The sequence below is a fragment of the Lipotes vexillifer genome, unplaced genomic scaffold, assembly GCF_000442215.2.
Source record: "Lipotes vexillifer unplaced genomic scaffold, Lipotes_vexillifer_v1.1 scaffold1345, whole genome shotgun sequence".
NCBI lineage: Eukaryota > Metazoa > Chordata > Mammalia > Artiodactyla > Lipotidae > Lipotes > Lipotes vexillifer.
The window spans coordinates 169,118-190,083 of record NW_006799741.1 but is presented as its reverse complement, the minus strand read 5'-3'; the positions used below and the strand labels follow the sequence as shown (position 1 = coordinate 190,083).

Here is a 20,966-nt window from a genome sequence, read left to right as displayed (position 1 = left end):
ACGAAAGGTACACACACACACACACACACACACACACACACACACACACAAGAACTCAATGAGCTTCAAACAGCACAACATCTCCATCACCTGACAACCTACACAATGACCCACCTCCAACCCTCTGGGACCTGCTTCAAGTCTAACTAATCAGCATTAGGCTCTTCATCACCAGCCACTTTTCTATCACATAGGCTGCTAGGAATGTGGGGCTTTATAATAAGATCGATCTTGCCCTTGGGCTTAATGGAAACATTGAATTAAAAACAAGATGCAAACATATACACACCTGAAAATGGCTCTAACACAAGCGTAACAAAAATAGATGCATATGCAATTGAGCCTGTAAGATCATTACTATTTAATAATGCTTAAATAACACTATTCAATGTACAGTCCGCTTAAGGACACTCTACCTGTTCAGGTACGGTGCGGGGAGGAGCCAGCGAATGCTGTCACCTTTCCCGCTTCAGGATCAAACTTCAGCTTAAGGCTGGAGCATCTACTGGCTAAGCCTAAAGGGTCTGCAACACATGCAAAGAGACCAGAGAAGGCATTTTTGTTTTGTTTTTGAACAAAAGCATCAAGCAGATGGTGGATGTTACCAGTTGCATATTAACACTTTTTTACACCAGTGTTTCTCTTACCGGAGTGATGAAAACAACTTCCCAATGCAGCTTTGCAAAGGCAGAAGAATAATTAGAACCGCCATCCCAGCAAGACATGATATTCCTATTTCCATCCAGAGCAGGATGGTCACTATGATAGCCTGCAGTGGCCCTGCCCACAGAAAGTGCAAGAATATCGTTACCTTAAAAGAAAAAAAACAAAGCCTTCTTAGGAATGTATAAAAACCAGACCAGTGAGGACACAATTTAGAAACAATCTTCGGTCAAAGAACAGACAGGAACCTAAACAGAAATGATCACAGTGGGTTTTAAACCTGCTAAAGCAGAAATCAAGTATCCACCCCAGGTGATGCTGTCTGGGACAGCATAGGGCCAGGCTCAGGGACGTCCAGGCAGAAGAGGACCGGCAGTGCCAGGAAGATTTCAGTTTTGTCCATCCCACAAACGAGCTCAGGGCTTCCTCAAAGTCCGCCCCAGAATTCAGCCCCTGTCAAGAAGGGCCACTCCAGGAGCACCCTTAGAGACGCTAACCAGGCTGGGCAAGAACACTGCTGCCTATTTATTATTAGAAAAATAAAATTCTCATCTAAAGGACAATACACATTGTTACATCTAATGGGCACACAGAAGAAATGAGAGTTGAATGAAGAGAACTCTTTGTCTTATGTCTTCAAAAGAATCCTGGCCACCTGGCATCCCAAAAAAGCTAAACATCGTAAGGACAGGAAATGGAAAAGGATCCCCCAGGGTCAGCTTACCTGATCAAACCTGTTCACATCGTTGGACAGCAGGTTGACTATCTGGCCTGTGGTGGTCTTCCCCATGGCCAAGTTACTCAGGCAAAGTGCCTGAAACAAGAGAGGGTAACAGAGAATTGGATCCCTGCGGTGATACCAAGTCACTCTTAGAACATAACAAAACAGAGCACGTTTTCATGGGGTCTTGAGTGGTGTCAGGACAAGCAGCATGACCCCCGACAGCAGGGCTCTAGGAACCCATGTTCACCCTTTGACTCCTCAATGTGGCGACAGCCATGCCCACAAGGACAGCAAACAGAGGCCGACGCAAAATCTCCCACCTTTTTTTTTTTTTTTTTTTGATGAATCTGGACATGCCCAAAATATAAAGGGATGTAGGTTCATACTTAGAAGGCAGCTAAAGTAATTTTAGGCCATATTAGATGAAAGCAGGGAAGTTGCCTGCAAATCAATCATTAATTTTGTGTGTGACATCATTTCAACACTGTATTCTCAGTTTCCTCATTCTTTGAACGGAAATGACTCTTCACCGTGCATAAGATCATAGGGTACGTATGAGAGGTGAATGGCAGATTTGTTTATCTACTATGTGGAGGAAACCAGGTGCTCCTGGAGATATATTTACTGATAGTCATGTCTTCTTGTCTTTGGAGATGGGACAAGATATATGCCAACACCTGTCATTCAGGTGTGAAGTGAACAGTAAATACAGTGGCACAGGGAACTGGGGAAGGTTTCTACCAAGTGACACTATGGTGAGGGAGGAGCTAGGACGACGAAAAGGATAAAGTATATGGAGAGAAGGGAAGGGCACTGTGGGTGAGAGAAACCCATGCAGAGACTCCAGGGAGGGAAAATGCAAAATCTGGCTAGAAAGGTGGTCTGGGAAATAGCTAAAGAGTTTGGAAGGCAACACGGAACCGTCAATGTTTTTCACATTAGAGAAACTCAACTTTAGGAAAACTAAACTGAGTAAGTGACTGGCCAGGAGATTTTTGGAAGAAAGGAGAATTAGGGGTCAGTGAAACAGTCAAGAAGTAACCAGACTGTGCAGTAGAGATGTGTGAATGGTAGCAAAGGGCCACTGAAAACACTCTGAAAGGTAAAAAATGCCTTGCAAATATGAGCGAAGGAGGGAGGGAGGGAGGGAGGGATATACCACTACAGGAAAGAAAGAAACCATATTGTGCCTTAATTACTGAAAGCTCTCTTGAAAATAGTCTTAAAGCCTAGTTTACATACAAATACATGTCAATCCCTCACGAAGAAAATACTTATTTTAAAGAAGTAGCTAGTTTATCCCTAATTTGAACAACTAAAAGAAGGCAGAATGGTGTACCAAACTCTGAGTTTAAACTGATCATCAAAAAAAATCAAGACAACTGCACATAATTGGAATTGATGGACCAAAAGGCTGGTTCTGGAACAAAAAAAGTTAACATGAATCAACTATAACACTGCAGCCAGGGACTTCCCTTATGGCGCTGCGGTTAGGAATCCACCTGCCAGTGCAGGGGATGCGGGTTCAAGCCCTGGCCCGGGAAGATCCCACAGGCCGCAGAGCAACTAAGCCCGTGCACCACAACTACTGAGCCTATGCTCTAGAGCCCGCGAGCCACAACTACTGAGCCCGTGCACCACAACTACTGAAGTCCGCGCACCTACAGCCTGTGCTCCACAGTAAGAGAAGCCACCACAATGAGAAGCCCGCGAACCGCAACAAAGAGTGGCCCCTGCTTGCCGCAACTACAGAAAGCCTGCGTGCAGCAACAAAGACCCGACACAGCCAAAAATAAATTAATCAATTAACTAATTAATCAATTAATTGGAAAAAAAAAACAAGTCTTTTCTCTGCTCCAGTTCCCCTGAGTGGTCAGCTTCAGGCTGAAAGACATTTAGGAATTGTTGTCCCTAAGGAGAACAGTCACCACACTCATGGCAGGGATCTTGCGCTCAATAGTTCAGAGGCCCCCAGGCAGACTACAAATGGTGACAAAAGGTGTGGAGCCCCTTGTTTGTACAGACTGGATTCATCACAAATTTGTGAAGTCAAGAATTCCAGATAAAGTTTTCCAGCCTTCACCTGAAGATCATGAAAAATATGGTGGGGATCCAGAGCAACCTCATAAACCACATATTGTTGCCAGAATAAAAACTACAAAAAGACGTCCATATTGGGAGAAAGATATAATAAAGATTCTTAGGTTACAAAAAGCACATACTCCTGAAGTTCACAAGAATACCCCTTCGGTGAATGCAAAACTGAAAGTGGTTAAACATTTGATAAGAATCAAGCCCCTGAAGCTGCCACAGGGTCTCCCAACAGAGGAGAACATGTCCAGCACGTGCCTCAGGAGCACTGCAGAGCTGGTGGTGGGGTGGCTTCAGAACCCCACAGACCAGGAAGTGAATAAGTCCTGATGGCCTCGTAGCTTCAGAGTAAAAAGTGCAAGTCATTTCTATTTAAAGATGGTGAGAAAGTGTTCTCATTAAAATATGGGGGTTTTTTTCTTGTTTTTTTGTTTTTTTTGCGGTACGCGGGCCTCTCACTGTTGTGGCCTCTCCCATTGCGGAGCACAGGCTCCGGACGTGCAGGCTCAGCGGTCATGGCTCACGGGCACAGCCGCTCTGCGGCACGTGGGATCTTCCCGGACCGGGGCACGAACCCGTGTGCCCTGCATCGGCAGGAGGACTGTCAACCACTGCACCACCAGGGAAGCCCTAAAATATGTTTTAAATTCTAAAAACAAACAAACAAAACAAAAACACAAAACACTGCAGCCAACACAGAAATCAAGGATCTGTCAAAAGAAAATCAGTCATATTCCACACAGGATAAAAAACAGAACATGAAGTGACAGTAATATTATTAATGAGAAGACACAGCTTACAAGCAAACCGCCAGATTTCTGTTTCCAACCATGAAAGAATAATTGGTACTGGACTTGCCCGCCATTGTAAAACTGCAAAGTCGGACAAAATATAAGAAGCAGCTGTTTTCAGGCACTGAATGACAAGCAGGGCTGAACTGTAAGCCTAGAGAAGAGGAGAGCCCGGGACTGGCCTATCTTTCTGCCTGGGGGTATCTTCTGCCCAAGCAAAACTAAAGTTTCACTGCACTGAAGAGGAAGAGATGACTGTTCTAAGTTGCAGAAACGGCTGGAATTTGGGAGGAATAGCAGAGGGTAGACCCAGAATATCTTGTGGGGATTTACCAAAGGAACTTTGCCAGAACTTCACTGTCCATGAGCAGGGTCGGACACCATGAAGCCTCTGCGAGGTCATGCCAACGCCAGGAGACTAGAGTTTCTGCCTACCTAGAAGAAAGAGTTCTTCTTAAGCGCCTCAGGCATTCACTTAGCTGCCAGGAAGGCCATGCCTTATGCTGTAGAGTAGAGCCATGCACTTGGACTAAGTTCAAAATGGAAATAATTGCCCCAGATAGACAGACAAGACAAACAGAAAGATAGAAAGAATGAATAAGCCAATCCTAACAAGACCAATCTACCAGGAATTCCCTATCAGAACAAATAACCTTTAATCCAGACTTCCTATAATGTATACTTCATAACACCCAACATAATAAGACAATTATTAGACCTGCAAAGAAGGAAGAACATTTGACCCATAATCAAGAGGAAAAAAAAAAAAACAAGCATTAGAAATAGACCCTGAGATGATCCAGATTTTGGAATTAGTAGATAAGAACTATTAAACAAATATTATAAATATGTTCAAGGAATTAAAGGAAAATATGGTTATAACAAGTGAATGGATAGGTAATTTTTTGTTGTTGTTGTTTTTGTTTTTTGGCCTTGCCACACACCATGTGGGATCTTAGTTCCCCAACCAGGGATCAAACCCAGGCCCCCGGCAGTGGAAGCACAGAGTCTTAACCACTGGATCACCAGGGAATTCTCTGGATAGGTAATTTCAGAAGAGAGATGGACACTATCAAAAAGAAGCAAACAGAAATTCTAGAACTAAAAAGTACAATATGAAAAACTCACTAGATAACTTTAATATCAGATAATTTCCATTGCTCTGTGCCCAGATTCATTAAGCCTTTCTTTAAGTTTACAACCTGAAAAACAAACAGGAAACAGAGAACGAGAGCAAGATTGATTGAAGAAAAGAAAGCCTAAGGGTTCAATGGGACCATACAAGCAATGAAACACACATGTAATTGGTGTCCTCAGAGAAGATGACAAAATAGGGAAGAAAAAAATATTTGAGGGAATAATGGCTGAAATTTTTCCAAGTTTGGTAGAAAATATTAATTTAGATACCTAAGAATCTTAGCAAACCCCAGAAAGGATCAAAACAAAGAGACCTATGCTTGGGCACATCACAGTCAAAATGCTGAAAACCAGAAAGTAACAGTCTTGAAAGCAGCCCACGAAAAACAACGCATTACATACAGAAGAAAAATAATACAACTAATAGCTGTAACTATGTATGGTGATGGATATTAACTAGGCTTACTGTGGTGATCATTTACATACACACATGCACATATACACATACATACTATACACACACACACACACACAAATACTGAAGCATTTTGCTGAATATCTGAAACTAATATGCTGTATATTGATTATACCTCAGTTTAAAAGGAGGAGGAGATAGTGGAACAAAATGTATAGAGTGCTGAAAGAAAAGAATAACTGTCAACCCCAAATTCTATAACCAACAAAAGTAAATATCCTTCAAATGATGAGGGTGAAATTAAGACATTTTCAGATAAAGTCTCAGAGACTTTCTCACCACCCAACCTGATCTTTAAGAAATTATAACGGATATTCTTCAAGCTAAAGGGAAATGGTACCAGACGGAAACTCAGTTGTAGAAAAATAGAGACACCAAAATGACAAACAAACATGTGGGTAAATGTAAGAGATTGTATTATTCCTTTCCATCTCTTTGCGAAACAAATGGCTGCTTAAAAGCAAAATAATGGTAACACCGTATTGTGTATGTAGATGTAAAACATATAACAATAGTACAAGGGATAGGACGTTACTCCTATACGTTTCTTACATTTTATGTAAAGTAATCCAATACTAACATGCAAAAAAAGACTGTAATAAGATGCCTATTTTAATCACTAAAGCAAGATTAAAAATACAAAATACTGCTAAAAAGCCAACAAAGGAATCAAAATGGAATACTAAAAAATATCTGATTGACTGAAATAAGTCAGGAATGGAGCCCTGCCACCCAAAAAAAAGGAAGATGAAACAAAAAGAAAATAAACAGTAAGTAAAAGGCTTAAGCCCCATCACATCAATATTTACACTAGAAGCAAACATACTAACACTCCAGTTAAAAGCCAGAGACTGCCACACTCGCAATGGATTAATAAAAGAAAGATCCAGCTTGTTGTGTATGTGAGATACACTTTAAAGTAAAAGGATGGAAAAAGATGTGGCATGCAAACAGTAGGCGCAAGAAATCATGTGAGGCTATATTATTATCAAAGTTGATTTTGAATCAAGGAATTAAACTACCAGAGATTAAGAAGGACATTTCATAATGGTAGGATAGTCAATTCACCACTCCTAAATGTGTATGGATCTAATTACCGAGCTGCAACGTATATGAGACAACAAGAGAACTATGGAGAAAAATCAGAAAACCCCACAATCACAGCAGGAGTTTTTAACATCCTTCTCAGTAAATGTAACAAGTAGACACCACCACCCCCCAAAAAATCAGTAACCATAGGGAAGATTTGAATAACAAGTAACCAACTTAATCTAACTGACATTTATGGAACACCACACCCAACAACTATAGGACAGGTTTTTTTCAAGTACACATTGTAAATTCACCAAGACCATATGCCGGGGCCATAAAATAAAGCTCAATAAATTTCTAAATACAAAAATGGTACGCAGAATGTTCTCTGATGACAAGAATTAAATTAGAAATCAATAATTTATATCTTATCTAAAAAGCCCAACTATTTGGAAATTAACGTATTTCCAATGTTAATATTGGAAACAAATAAAGTACCACAAGGCAAATAATATGGGTAATCAATTACATGTCTATTGCTCTCAAGAGCTATCAGCTAGTTGAGTGCACAGACATCATAGTCATTTATGTCATCATGATCATAAAAACAGCTACCATTTATTCAGCACATACTACAAGCCAGACACTGAATAGAAAACAACCTTATTTGTAAGAATTTTTTCCTATTTTGCACATAAGAAAATGAAAGTATTCATACCTGACAAAGAATGGGCACTCAGTTACTTGGTTTTTGTTTTTGTTTTGAATGAAGCAAAGTTACAACTTGTGAAGGAAATGTTACCTGCCAAGTCATTAAACAAAGGATGTTGCAGCCACCAAGCTGCCACATTACTGCCGGTCCCCTGAGGGAACTCGGGATGGAAACAGATGGCCGGTTGGTCATGAAGCAGTCAACTGCTGCAGCCAGCCCTGTCCTGCACCCTGAGGAGACTAAGGATGAGAAAGCACAGGATATTGGCCCCAGATAGCTGGGGTGCAGATCAAAGGAACGATTTCAATGAGCCCAGACTTGCATCTTGCTATACACAGAAAAAAGCTAATGTCATTACCTTGAGATGTCTGGTTTTCTTTAATGAACAGTAATCTTTTGATGTTCTGACTACCCAGTCCTTGTTGCAAAAACCCCTTTGTATCCTGCCTCGCCCCCTGCACCCCCTTGCTCTTCAGAGTAGTCCCTCAGAGTGATCCGAGCGTCCTGTCTCCAGGGCTTGAGGTCCTGACAGAGTCCGCTAAATAAAATATAACTCTCAACTTTTAGGTTGTGCTTTTTTTTTTTTTTCAGTCCACACACTGCTCCTCATTAATGTATAAAATTAAAGTTCAGTTCTAATAAAATGTATATGTAATAGTTAAAAACACGTCACATCCAGTGTAGAGAAAAACATACAAATAAATGCTAATGTTTTGGTTCTATTTTCCTCTAAGTTGACATTTTACAAGGCGATACTATTTGGTTAAATCTGTTTTCCTTGTGAAAGCAAAATAGTTCCACCATGAGAACAATAAAAGGCAAACAAACTGGAATCAAATTTGTACCATGTATGTCAGACGCTAAATTAGTTAGTAAGCTATTAATGTTTAATAAATCAAGAACACCTAAATATAGATAAGAATTATATTATAAAAGCCTACCAGTTTTTTTAAAGGGCAAAGAACATGTACAGGAAATTCACTACAAAGCACACAAAAGGCTAATGAAAATTCGCAAATACTCAAATTCAAAGAAACTCAAAATGTGACATCCACGTTTGGCAAGGGTGTACGGCCATCTCATTTCACTAAAGAGAACGTACAGTTAACTCTAGAAGGAAATCTGGTATATCAAAAGGCTTAAAATGTATACACCCTGAGAAATTAAGGATGTCTCCAAAGGCTTAGCTGTAATCAGGTTCATTGCACTGCTGTTTGTTAATACATAAAAACTAGAAAACAATCTGAACATCTAATTACTGATTATACTAGAATCCGCATGGCCTTTAAGAACAATATTATGAATTGCGAAGTGTGAATTCCACCCAAGCAAGGATCCATTTATGGTGGGTTCCTACAGCATGGGAGGTGGGGGGTGGTAAATTACATATGGGGTCATAAGAGAACTCTATAATCTAGGCCAAAACATCGATTTTGTTCAACTTTTTAAAAAAGAAATGCAAGAAATATTAGTCATTTGTTTGAAAACTAAACAGTGTGTCTTTCCTCAATTATTTTAAATCAGCAGACTTCGTGAAACACAAAACCCAAGTGTGGGCAGATAAATATAACCATCAAAGGAGCAGAGGAGAAAAGAATGTTCTTTGCACAGAATTGAGTTTTCCACACTGGTGAAAAGTATTATCCCTTTAAGAATCCAATCTTCATTTTAATAGAAACGCTCCCCAAACCGTTCTCCAACAGCCCTTTAAAACAGAAGATGGGAGCTGTATTCCATCATCCTCATGATGAAGATTCCACATCACTAACATGACTCTTTTCCGAGGCCGATGATCCTCAGTGTGTAGACGCTCCTCCCTCCTACGAAGTGCCCAAAGTGGCCATGCTTTTTGGGGTTTTCATACATTGTCATTCTATCTTGGCCCTTGCCATCAGGCTATCCCTTCAAGAGACTATCTCACCATTAACTACTGCTGCTTCTCAACTAGGATATGGCTTCGTAATGCTGTGAGTCAGAGTAAACAGGCTCCGAGTAAGAACCTAAAGGACTTTCAGAACAGAAAACAGGCACTGTGTCACTTATTCTGCGCTTTTGGCTTACTTCCCGGTTCACGGCCCTACCCCCAGAGTGGAGCTTGTCAGATAATGCAGTTTCTCGGTACACGGGGTATTACTCCAACAGGCAACTAGGGTGAGAATATGTTTAGCTCACCTAAAGCAGAACATTGCGGTATTTTTCCCATATTGCTGCCCAGAGGTGCTTAGTAATGCTGTCACACCTACTTTCATGATTGCATAATCTAAAGCCATTAATCTCCGCTTTGAGGGGAGAAGCCAAAATCTGCCTAATATCTTCTACCCCCATGAACACGACTGACCTCTATAAAACTAAACAGATTCCCTCTATGGTTCTGTAGGAAAAAAACCTATTGAAGGAAATGAAAAACAAAGTCAATGAGAGATCAACCACATGCTGCTCTCTCATCTGACAACTCCATTGCCTTTTTTTGTTGTTGGCCTGATGTTCCATGGCTGGCATGCAAGCCAACACAATTACTCAGAAGCTCTCTGCAAGCTTTGAAGGATGTGGCATTTACCTCCTGTCCTGGAAGAACTGTTAGCTTTCATTTAAATTCTGCTGGCCACCTTTTACCATTATACCACAAAACCTACTGGATTCGCCAGAACGCCATGGATACAGAGCTGACAAGTGAGCCTCTGAACGACAGAGTCATAATGCGGACCGCGAGAACCACTGGGGGATGGGAGCCTGTGATATCTACCCCAAGGTCAGGCTAAGGACGTGAACTCCTCAGGAGAAGTTTCTTCACATTCTCTGACCTCATCCCCTCTGGGGGATGAGTCCCTGAGGCAGTACCCTGGGAATCCCCCCAAGCCCTAGAGCTCCTGCACGGTGAAGACAAGCAGAATATGGCCAGGCCCCCATCATGACAAGTCTTGCCACCAAGCCTGCCAAACCCTTTGCTGGTGACCACACAGCATGCTAAATACTACTCCCCATTGTGGGGGGGCCGGAAGTGCCAGAGGTCCTTGACAATGTCCCAGAAAATCTGAAACAATGAACTAAAAATAGGTGTTTACATGAGTGAGATGGTGGTCAATATATACTGTTTTAGGAAAATGACTACAGTTTAATTAATAAAGTCTATGATATCAATGCAAGGAATAGATAAGGCAAATTCATAAACGTATGTTCAGAGTGAGGTCACATTCCAAGATACTGGCTGAAAGACCTTTACCCTTAGACCCTTCCACCACCAACTGCTCCGTTTGAAAGAGAAGCCCCGATGACTGGTTTACCAAGCAAGAGAAGTGAACAGAAAGATGAACCACACAGAAACAGCTGTGGCAAAGGTGAGCTAGTTAGGGCAACAGGAATAAGGAAAAGCATGGAGAGTGCTGAAAACCCCATGACAGGGAGAGAAAGGAGATCCAAGAACATGCATGGATATACATTTCAGGGTTCGGCAAGAGAAGATAATCTTAATGAGAATACAAATCAACTGGCGCCCCAAAAGGGTGGAGGAAAAAAGACTTCTATCAACATTTTTAAAAAATGTATCTTGTTTCCGTACTTCTAAAAAAAAAACAAAAAAAAAATAAAGAAAAAGTATTTATAATCCATCTTCTCAAAAATGGCATGCTCAGGGCTTCCCTGGTGGCGCAGTGGTTGAGAGTCCGCCTGCCAATGCAGGAGACGCGGGTTCGTGCCCCGGTCCGGGAAGATCCCACATGCCGCGGAGCGGCTGGGCCCGGGAGCCATGGCCGCTGAGCCTGCGCGTCCGGAGCCTGTGCTCCACAACGGGAGAGGCCACAACAGTGAGAGGCCCGTGAACCACACACACACACACACACACACACAAAAAAGCAGTGGAGAGACTGCTGCTCTGATGAATGGCTGAGTAGCTGATAGTGGAATGGCCCCACTTCCACTGCAACCACATTGGTAGGCACTGGATAACTGGCAGTAAAAGACTGATCTTTGAGAAAAGGGACACCCACGAGGTGAAGACGGTCACTGCCCTGGCTCTCAGCCACTTCACAACTGTGGCAGCGAACTGAGGTCCAAACAGCACAGGAGTCCCATGGAGCCGAGGCAGAGGCCAGAGACTGAGTCAGCTGGAGCAGCTGGCAGGCTCCTCCAGGGCGAGACGCCAGCCAATAAAGACGTTTACCAAAAAAAGGGATCTTGGGAGCCTCGGGGCACAAGGTAGCCCCCTACTCTTCACCCCGTCCCCCTAACACACACACATAAAAAGAAATATCCAGCCCTAAATGGCAGTGAGTACTGCTGAGGTTTAGAAACCCTCCTCTAAAACAGACTTACTCTACTCTAGACTTGTCCTAGAAAAGACTAACACCAAGGCCTAAGAAGACCCACAAGAAACATGGGGCGTGAAGGTGGAGTCCCACATGTTAGAAAAGCTTGGGAAGAACACCTTAGGACTTCCAAAGATCTAACCTAGCAAAGCATCAAACCAAGCCTACACAAGTTCAAAGACAGATCTGGGCAAAATTCAACACTCTTCAGAAAAACATCAGAATGCAAACCTACAAGGGAGCTTTCATAACGTCCAATAAACAATGTAAAAGTCCTAGATATGCAAAGAAATTTTAAAATGTAACACATGCAAAAAAGAAGGCACTCTCCATAGTAAAAACAAAGTTGACCCAGACATTCAATTTTGAAAGATTTAAAGAAACTGCTATACATACATTCCGAGTGTATACATTTGTCAAAAATCAAATGCACAAATGTGTGCATTTATGTAAAATACTCGAGTTGATTAAAAAATAGTGAAGAGAAACAGAACTTAAGTTACATGAAAACAGAAGACTCAGTATGAAAGCGTATCGTATCCCCCAAACTTAGGAATTTAGTTACATTAACTTTTGATGGAAGGGTGTAGGAATTTTATTGTTGTTGTGGTTGGGAAATTTTTGAAAGGAAGCAAGTATTGCCAATTTGCTTTCAGACTGGCTAGCTAGTAAAAACCTATTACCCTGGGTCACACACAGCCCACCTCCAGGGGGGACTTAACATTGTCACTATGAGAACGGCACAGCTCAAGTGGAACAGTGAGCCGCCATACTCAGTCTTACCCATAAACGATTACAACAAAAAATCCCATCTGAAGGTAACTTTGGCATATCCCAAAACATGGACCAAAGAGACACTCCATGTAAGGCCATGAATATAGACATCTTTTATTACCCTGAGACTAGCAAACACAGGGAGTCTGTTAGATGGACTATCAATGCAGCCAGTGAGGAGGTAACAGTGCAGTCAATACAGTGACAAAACTGGACACAAGCTGTATACATAATAAGACTGTAAGTGTATGGATACGTGTGGCTAGATAAAGATTGGAAAAGAATCTTCAAGGGCTTCCCTGGTGGCGCAGTGGTTGAGAGTCCGCCTGCCGATGCAGGGGACACGGGCTCGTGCCCCGGTCCGGGAAGATCCCACATGCCGCGGAGCGGCTGGGCCCATGAGCCATGGCCGCTGAGCCTGCGCGTCCGGAGCCTGTGCTCCGCAACAGGAGAGGCCACAACAGTGAGAGGCCCGTGTACGGCAAAAAAAAAAAAATCTGCAAAATGATACCTGCCATTATAGGATGATGGCATTTGGGATATTTCCTCCCAAATTTTTGGAATAATGGTAAGCAAAAACAGCAAATACTTAAGAGACTGAGAGCTTTGCAGATTCCTATTAGAACTATGATTTCCTAACCGACACTTTTCTCCCCTTCTATAGTTAACCGCTCAGATCTGGCTCCTTTCTATTCTTCTTTTCTCCATCTCTCATGAATATTTCAATGAATTAAAAGGTCTACATACTAACTCACTTTGCTACTTTGTCTAACATGTATTTCTGCCCACTATTGTACTAGATCAGTTCACATATACATCAGATGAAATAAGACATTATCATATTCTTACAATGACCTACTAGTCTCATCTGTGGGATATTAGGAGCAGTTATTGAGAACTAAATGCTTCACCAAATAGCCAAAATGGTAAGAGTTGATGAATGAATGAAAGAATGAGTGAATGAATGGCTTGTAAGATACTCAGACTGCACCTCCCAGACCTGACTTCCTCTCCAACCATTATCTCCATGAGGGTCCCTTGCAACTTCATGCATGGCCATGTACAATAGGCTTCAGGTGCATTTTCCTAAATCACTGCTCTGATCATTTACTACCTTACTAAAAATATCCAGGGGTTCCCCTCTGCCAACTAAATAAATCCAAGGTCCTTAAACTCATGATCAAGGCCCTCCATCACCTGGTCCCAATATTCCTTTCTAAGTGTACCTTGGAGCCTAGTGCTCTCCTAAATTTTTATGCCAACTGTGCTCCCACAATTCCCTGAATAAACTGTTTCAACCTTCTATCTCAACACTGCTCAATGCATGGAACACACCCCCCACGTGCATACACATAGACACACATACACATACACAAACACACAGACATCTGCTCCACCAATTGGAGGGATCCTTTCCTAAACCATTAAGTCTGTACACTTGTGTACCACTTAGCACCTGTACTGCTATTTCATCTGATTATATTATGTATTTGACCCTTCTGTGACTGAGTGCCAATAATAAAGATGATAGGAATGTCTGAACATTAGCTAGATGCCAGGCACTATGTTAAATGCTTTACACAGATTGACTCATTTAATCCTCTCTACAACCTTGGGTACTGTTACAAATGAGGAAATTAAGGTTTAGAGCAGTTTGCCTAAGGCAAACATCTACAAAGAGGAAAGCTGGGCTTCATACAAAAGCAGTCAAGCTACAGAGTCTTGTTATGCTTACGACGCCCACCCTCCTAAATTTAATAAATGACTTCTGTAAAAAGTGCTTTGCAGAAGTTATTTTAGCCAATGCTCAAAAAACCCCATGAAGCAGATATTCTCTACTCCAATGTTTCAACTCAGGAAACTGAGAAGTGAGTTCACTCACAGTTTAGCAAACAGCAAAGTCAGGACTGGATCTCAGGTCTGGCTGTTCTTAGAGTCCACACTCACAGACTTCTACCCTATCCGACCTGCCACAATGGCTTCTACAAAGTACCTGTGCACCTGGCTCAACAGCTGATCGCTCGGTGCACACGAGATTCCCAGCGCGGAATCTGAGACACAGGAGGCCTATAGAACAGCCACCACCCTTCAGGTCTACAGCTGCAATTTCGAAAGGGTATCTCCACTGAGAAAGGTTAAACTTGCAGCCCACATGATAACCCTATGTACTGGAAGATCTTGGTTATAAGACATAAGAAAAGAAGTTAAGCTGAACATGCATTTGAGGCCTATGGCTATTACCTGGCATCTTTTTAAATTCCCCCCATACAAAACAAAAAGAGAGAGAAAAAAAAAAAAGGACTTCCCTGGCGGTCCAGTGGTTAATACTCGGCGCTTCCACTGAGGGGGCACGGGTTCGATCCCTGGTCAGGGAACTAAGATCCAACATGCTGCATGCGAAAAATAAAAAAAAATAAAATCCCCCCCCCATACCAATTAAAATGGAATGCCTGTGGAGAGGGCCTGGGTATCAGTGTTGTTTTTAAATTTTCATGAATCCATCGTGCAGCAGTTTGGGAATCACTGAGCTAAACATTCCCTTCCAGCTTGCACTGCAACCCACACAGCAGACAGTTATCAGGTGGTAGAATACAGTTGACACCCGTTACTCTCCAGCAGCAGAAACATCCCCTTTGAACGTAGCTAAACCAAACAGCCTCTCCTCTCCTTCCTTAACCTGCTTTGTTGGGAGCACCCACAGAAAATGAAACCTTCACCCAGTGGCTCCTCTTACCTCTCCCCTAGCAAATTAGAACAACTGCCAATTGCCCCCTGATGAGATTAACTCTTCACGAAATGCACATATCCAATTCAAGTTTATATCAGAAATAAATGAGAAATAAGGAAACAAGTGTGTTTAAAATATTTTAATCGCTGTTGTAAATTCATTAACATTGGCCTCACAGCCAGCAGCACTATAACACATACCTGAACCAAGCTTACTCACCTACACACATATTTTCTCCATAGGACACATGACAGTCTTCCTCAGCTTAGGAACACCAGACAGTAGTTCAGCCCACTTTAGCGGCCATTTTAAACTGCAAAATCACCCCCCAAAAAATACAAAAATGTGGAAAGCAAGGCACTAAGAAGACCACAAAGAGAGCATCTGTTCCATAGTATGAGAACAGGCACATATTGTTTTCAACCCAGCTGGTAATATGCATGTCACACGACAAAAAACTTTAAGAGACTATGTGCACACCCGCAGAAGACCATGATAGAGCCCCAAGTATTGATTTTTAGAATTACAAATAAATTTTAGCAAGTAGGTGAATTCGCAAACACAAAATACAAATATCCAGGATTAACTGTACATAAATTCTTGTAAGACAGATCTACAATAAAGGATAAAGGGAAATTAGGGTGTTTGCAGGGAGTCAACTCATCTTAGAAGCTGAAACAAAGAATGACAAATCTCTCCTGCAAACTATCCTTTGCGTAACACTAAAGAGAGTGATGATTTCAGCCACAGTAAGAAATCTGCTCAAACTAATTAGATTCTGCAAGTAAGTCTGCACTGGGTAAACAAGCAGCAGAGAACACTCAGTGATCTCAATGACTATCTGCTCTGGCTTTACCTGACGTTCAGAGCAAACCAACCCATCATCAGGACCCACCACAGGGAATGGCCACAGCTCTACAAACTGCACACAAAGTCAGGAAACCTACAGTCCACTAGGCTATTAAGGAGCCTCTTAAGGAAAAATATCTGTGCCCTATGCATTTTATAATACATAAAATCTCTGTGCCATATGACAAGATCAACCTGCTTAGAGAGATTATCACGCTGTCTGCCCCAGGTCAGAACACCTGTAACATTCAGGCACGAAGACAAGGTCAGGATTGGAAACTGGGAGATACATTCTCACTACTGACTGGGGCTGGAGATCAACAGCCGTCTTCAATCCAGGCTCAGCTTGCTTGAAGTTACCATCTTCCCCCAGCCCGTGCCCACCTCCCATGCTCTGAGCTGGGGAAGTTACCCTTTGTGATTTGAAGCCGGATGAGTTCTCCTTCTCTGTCCCAACCAAGAACAAAGAAAGACAGGAATTAAGATACTGGTCTCACTGTAAAGGTTATAGCAACTCACGCTGGGCATATCACCAGGGACTGGGGGCGATTTTCTAAAATGAGTGAATATAATGTTTCAAACACTATTCCTTTGAGGAACCTGTGTTTGTAATGCCAGTCTGCTGACTTTACACAAACAGAGCCCGTGTTCCACAATCCCTTTATTTGGTAAGAAGTTCAAAAAAAATGCCCTAGACATTTCAGGAACCTGAAGAGACCATCATGAGCTGTTTCAAAAAACCAACAACTGGAGTCACTGATCCAAACAAAATGTCACAGTTCATAAAAACTTCATTTAGTCCTCAAGTTAAAAAGAAAAATCAATGATCAAGTGTGAATGTAAAATGATGTAGCCACAGTGGAACAGAGTATGGAAGTTCCTCATAATACTAAACATAAAATTAGCATATAATACAGCAATTCAACTTCCTGGGGATGTACTCAAAAGAACTGAAAGCACAGACTTGAACAAATATTTGAACACCCATGCTCACAGCAGCATTATTCACAATAGCCAAAACATAGAAACAACCCAAATGTCCATTGACAGATGAATGGATATACAAAACCTATAATGGAGTATTATTCAGCCTTAAAAAGGAATTAAGTGCTGGCACCTGCTACAACATGGACGAACCTTGAAGACACTGTGCTACATGACATAAGCCACACACAAAATGACATACATTGTATGATTCCACTTCTGTGAGGCACCTAGAGCAGTCAAATTCATAGAGAGAAGTAGAATGGTGACGGCTGAGGGGAGAGGGGGTGGGCAGTTAGTGTTTAAAGGGGGCACAGGTTCAGTTTGGGCAGATGAAAAAGTTCTGGAGACAAATAGCGATGATGGCTGCACAACAATGTGAATGTGCCTAATGTCACTAAACAGTGCACTTAAAAAGAGCTAAAATGGACAATTTGATGTTGTGTACATTTTACTACATTTTTTTTAAAAAGCAGTGATCAAAAGTAATTTTACCAAAGCAGTTGAAAGGTAGATAAACGACAAGTCATTCTTACATATGATACATCCCACAAGATCATTCAAAGTTACAATTGTGACTTAGCAGCCATTCCATTTCGAACACCCAACCTGATTTCTCCCCAGGACCAGGGATTAGCGGGGTGGGGGGGTGGGGGGGGCCCGTAAGCATAAACCCCAAAGATCAGAGGGGCTTTTCAGAGCTGCTCTGCAGCACCAGCTTTTCCCCTAAGGAACTAGCCCACCTGTAACCTGCTAAGAAGTGTCATATTTCTACTCCTAAAAAGGATCCTAGATGTAAGGCTGTGCCTGAGGAAACTGGTCTTTCCCACGTTTCTGGAATTTCAGGTCACGTCTATGGTATAATCCCAACAATAGCTGACTTCCTAAAGAACAATTCTCTTACCCTAATCAAGCCAGCAAATTAATGGCTTTGAGACATGTTTACATTCACCTAAGCAAATGTGCCAGATTATATCAGATTTCCCAACGGCAACGTTTTCCAAGTGTTAGTGGGAAGAGGAAGAAAAACTGGTAGACAATGGCTCACCTGTGCAGCAGCAAACAGTGATCTGTTTGAATCATCAGACCTAATGAAAGGTTTTCACCGTGCACTTCTGGTGAAATTTCCTATTTATTTATGGGAGCTAAGCATGATCTGGAAGGACAAGCATCTAGCTGATCTGTGGGTATCTGAGTATCCATATCCTAAACAGAAGAAGATGCAACAGAATAACAGATGATGATGAACGACAAGGCAGACCCCTGACTAGAGTGTACGGGCACCACTGCCATTTCTACGTCACCCAGGAGGAAACCGGCTCAGATGCTGTAGCCAAACACAGACAGTGAGATGCCAGGTCCCTGGGTTCACAGACTCCCGAGATTCACAAGACTCTGCTCAAGAAAAGATGATGAGGGCTTCCCTGGTGGCGCAGTGGTTGAGAGCCCGCCTGCCGATGCAGGGGAAGCGGGGTCGTGCCCCGGTCCGGGAGGATCCCACATGCCGCGGAGCGGCTGGGCCCGTGAGCCACGGCCGCTGAGCCTCCACGTCCGGAGCCAAAAAAAAAAAAAAAAAAAAAAAAAAAAAAAAAAGATGATGACACATCTTCCATTCTGCCAAGAAAACTACTCCCAAGAAACAGAAGGTCTAAATAAGTAGCAACTAGGTAAAAGAAATGAAAAATTTCAATTTAAATTGTTTGGTTTTGGCTTTCAAGGACGATTTTAATTGGTTTTTAATAAAAAGTGTATACATTTAAGGTGTATAACATGTTGCTTTGATATAAATATACAGTGGGAAATAATTACTGTAGTAAAACCACTTAACATGTCCATTATGTAGTTGTCCTTTGTGAGTGTATCTGCTATCTCAGTAAACTTCAAGTATACAATACAGTCAAATGAAAATTCTTTAAAAAGTAAACAGGTAAAAGAGATATCCAGGATCAAGTTCATAGAGAGCCCTTCAACTCTTGACACTGGTGTATCTGTGGCAATTCCTTTGTAAAGACACCTGAAATCCTTACTCCTTTTATACTAGTTAAGACCAGGGTAATCTGTGGAATAATTCTATGGGCATTTCTCAATACAAAAGCACTGAAAACATCAAACCACGTCTTATTAAAAGTGCTACAATACATACTAAAGAAAAAAGGGAAATTTATTAAGGAAAAGACTTTGAATGAACGGTAACAAATTCTCCCCCAAATTACTAAAAACAATGAAAAATTTCAAGTTTTATCCCAAACACCTCTTTTCTTTAATGCTGTTATGAACAATCACAACTCTACAACACAATGAGGGAGTCTATATGTAGCATGGACTCCATTTACATTATTCCTTAATTAACATAATTATAATGAATATGATTAGATGGGTCACTTAAAAATATAAACATGCCCTTTCTCAAATACATTCTTTTCTCCTAGATTTAATTTTATAGATCCAATCACTGAAGCTTACTATTAAATACAACTTTGTGTAAATAAAGGTTTTCATAAACAACAGCAGAGTCTCCATAAATACCACTATGAGATTTAGGCATGAAAACAGTAAAAATCAACTGGATAACACGGATGCTTATAGACTTCATTACAGATTTACTGCATATTATGCAGTGGACTGTGAATGAAAGTTATCAAAAGCAGCCCTGACCTGATAGAAATCTTTTCATTATATTTTTGTAAGGTTTGCTTAAACACCAAAATTGGCTTGATGCAAATAGCAAGCCTCTGTAATATGGTGTAAATGAGTACAGTCATTAAGAACAAAATTTTTTTTCCCGGGTACAATGTGTTTTTCTTACTTTTTTACTGAAGTATACTTGATGTGCAATATTATATAAGTTACACGTGTACAATGTAGTGATTCACAATTTTTACTAGTTATAAAATTTTTACTTTACAGAGAACTTTCCCAAAAGGCTTCTGATACTTCAGGAAAGGTACATACTTTGGCTCCGAATGACACTTACCTTGCGGTAAATCATATGGCACATGGCTACTCTTAACCTCATCCCCGCACACTGAACATGATAGAAGTATAAGTGGTGCAGAATGGCCAAAACGAGCGTGCAGGCACTCAGCACTCCGGCATAGCCGTAGGCTTCGTACAAAGCAGCAGAATCAGTGGGATTGTAGTTTTCAAAATAACCAATAATTTTCCCCAAAATTATGGGCTGAACTACTCTGGTGCTTTCCTAAAAGTAAAGAAAAAAAGGCTTAATTAGAAATATAAGCCAAACCAGTTTTTCTTAACACAAGCTTTACTTTTATTATTACTTGTTAAAAAGGCATTTTGACAAAATGCAACATTCATGGTTAATCTTAAAGAAAAATCCGCATATCCACTATCTTCTATAATACAAGCAGACAGCAGTTTTAACCTTAAGCAAAAATTTTACAAAGACAATAAAGCCTTACTACATTGTGCTTCGTACACTGTGGATGCTCAGTAAATATTACAACCGGTGCTTTAGAAAACATTTGGCAAAATACCAAGTAAGTCTTAGCCGAAGATAAGCTGAAGAAGGTAAGAAATCTGCTTCCATATGAACAAGCCCTGCTGGCAGCCTGCCCCTGCCCTCTGTACTCTCAACGTCCCAGCCCAACAGAAAGTCAAGATGCTTCATGTACAGGAGACATGCTCTTGCCATCACCTTCTGTTTTAAGAGCCTTTATGAAATGAGACACTGGATAAACACAT

The 20,966-nt window shown here is 41.4% G+C and overlaps 1 protein-coding gene and 1 pseudogene across 3 annotated transcripts in view; one reads left to right on the top strand and one right to left on the bottom strand.

Moving 5' to 3' along the window:
- The window catches only part of LOC103074585 (multidrug resistance-associated protein 4), a 216,787-nt gene that overhangs the window by 140,327 nt on the left and 55,494 nt on the right, over window positions 1–20,966 (bottom strand). For both annotated transcript variants that reach the window (XM_007471944.1, XM_007471945.1), the window contains exons 4-6: window positions 20,236–20,460; window positions 1,388–1,477; window positions 648–811 (exon numbers count right to left, since the gene is read on the bottom strand). In XM_007471944.1, the coding sequence (XP_007472006.1) occupies window positions 648–811; window positions 1,388–1,477; window positions 20,236–20,460 (479 nt within the window). The remainder of the gene's footprint in view (window positions 1–647; window positions 812–1,387; window positions 1,478–20,235; window positions 20,461–20,966) is intronic.
- On the top strand, window positions 3,305–3,879 carry LOC103074313 (39S ribosomal protein L30, mitochondrial pseudogene; annotated as a pseudogene). Its single transcript, XR_014368720.1, has one exon. The product of XR_014368720.1 is annotated as a 39S ribosomal protein L30, mitochondrial pseudogene (transcript).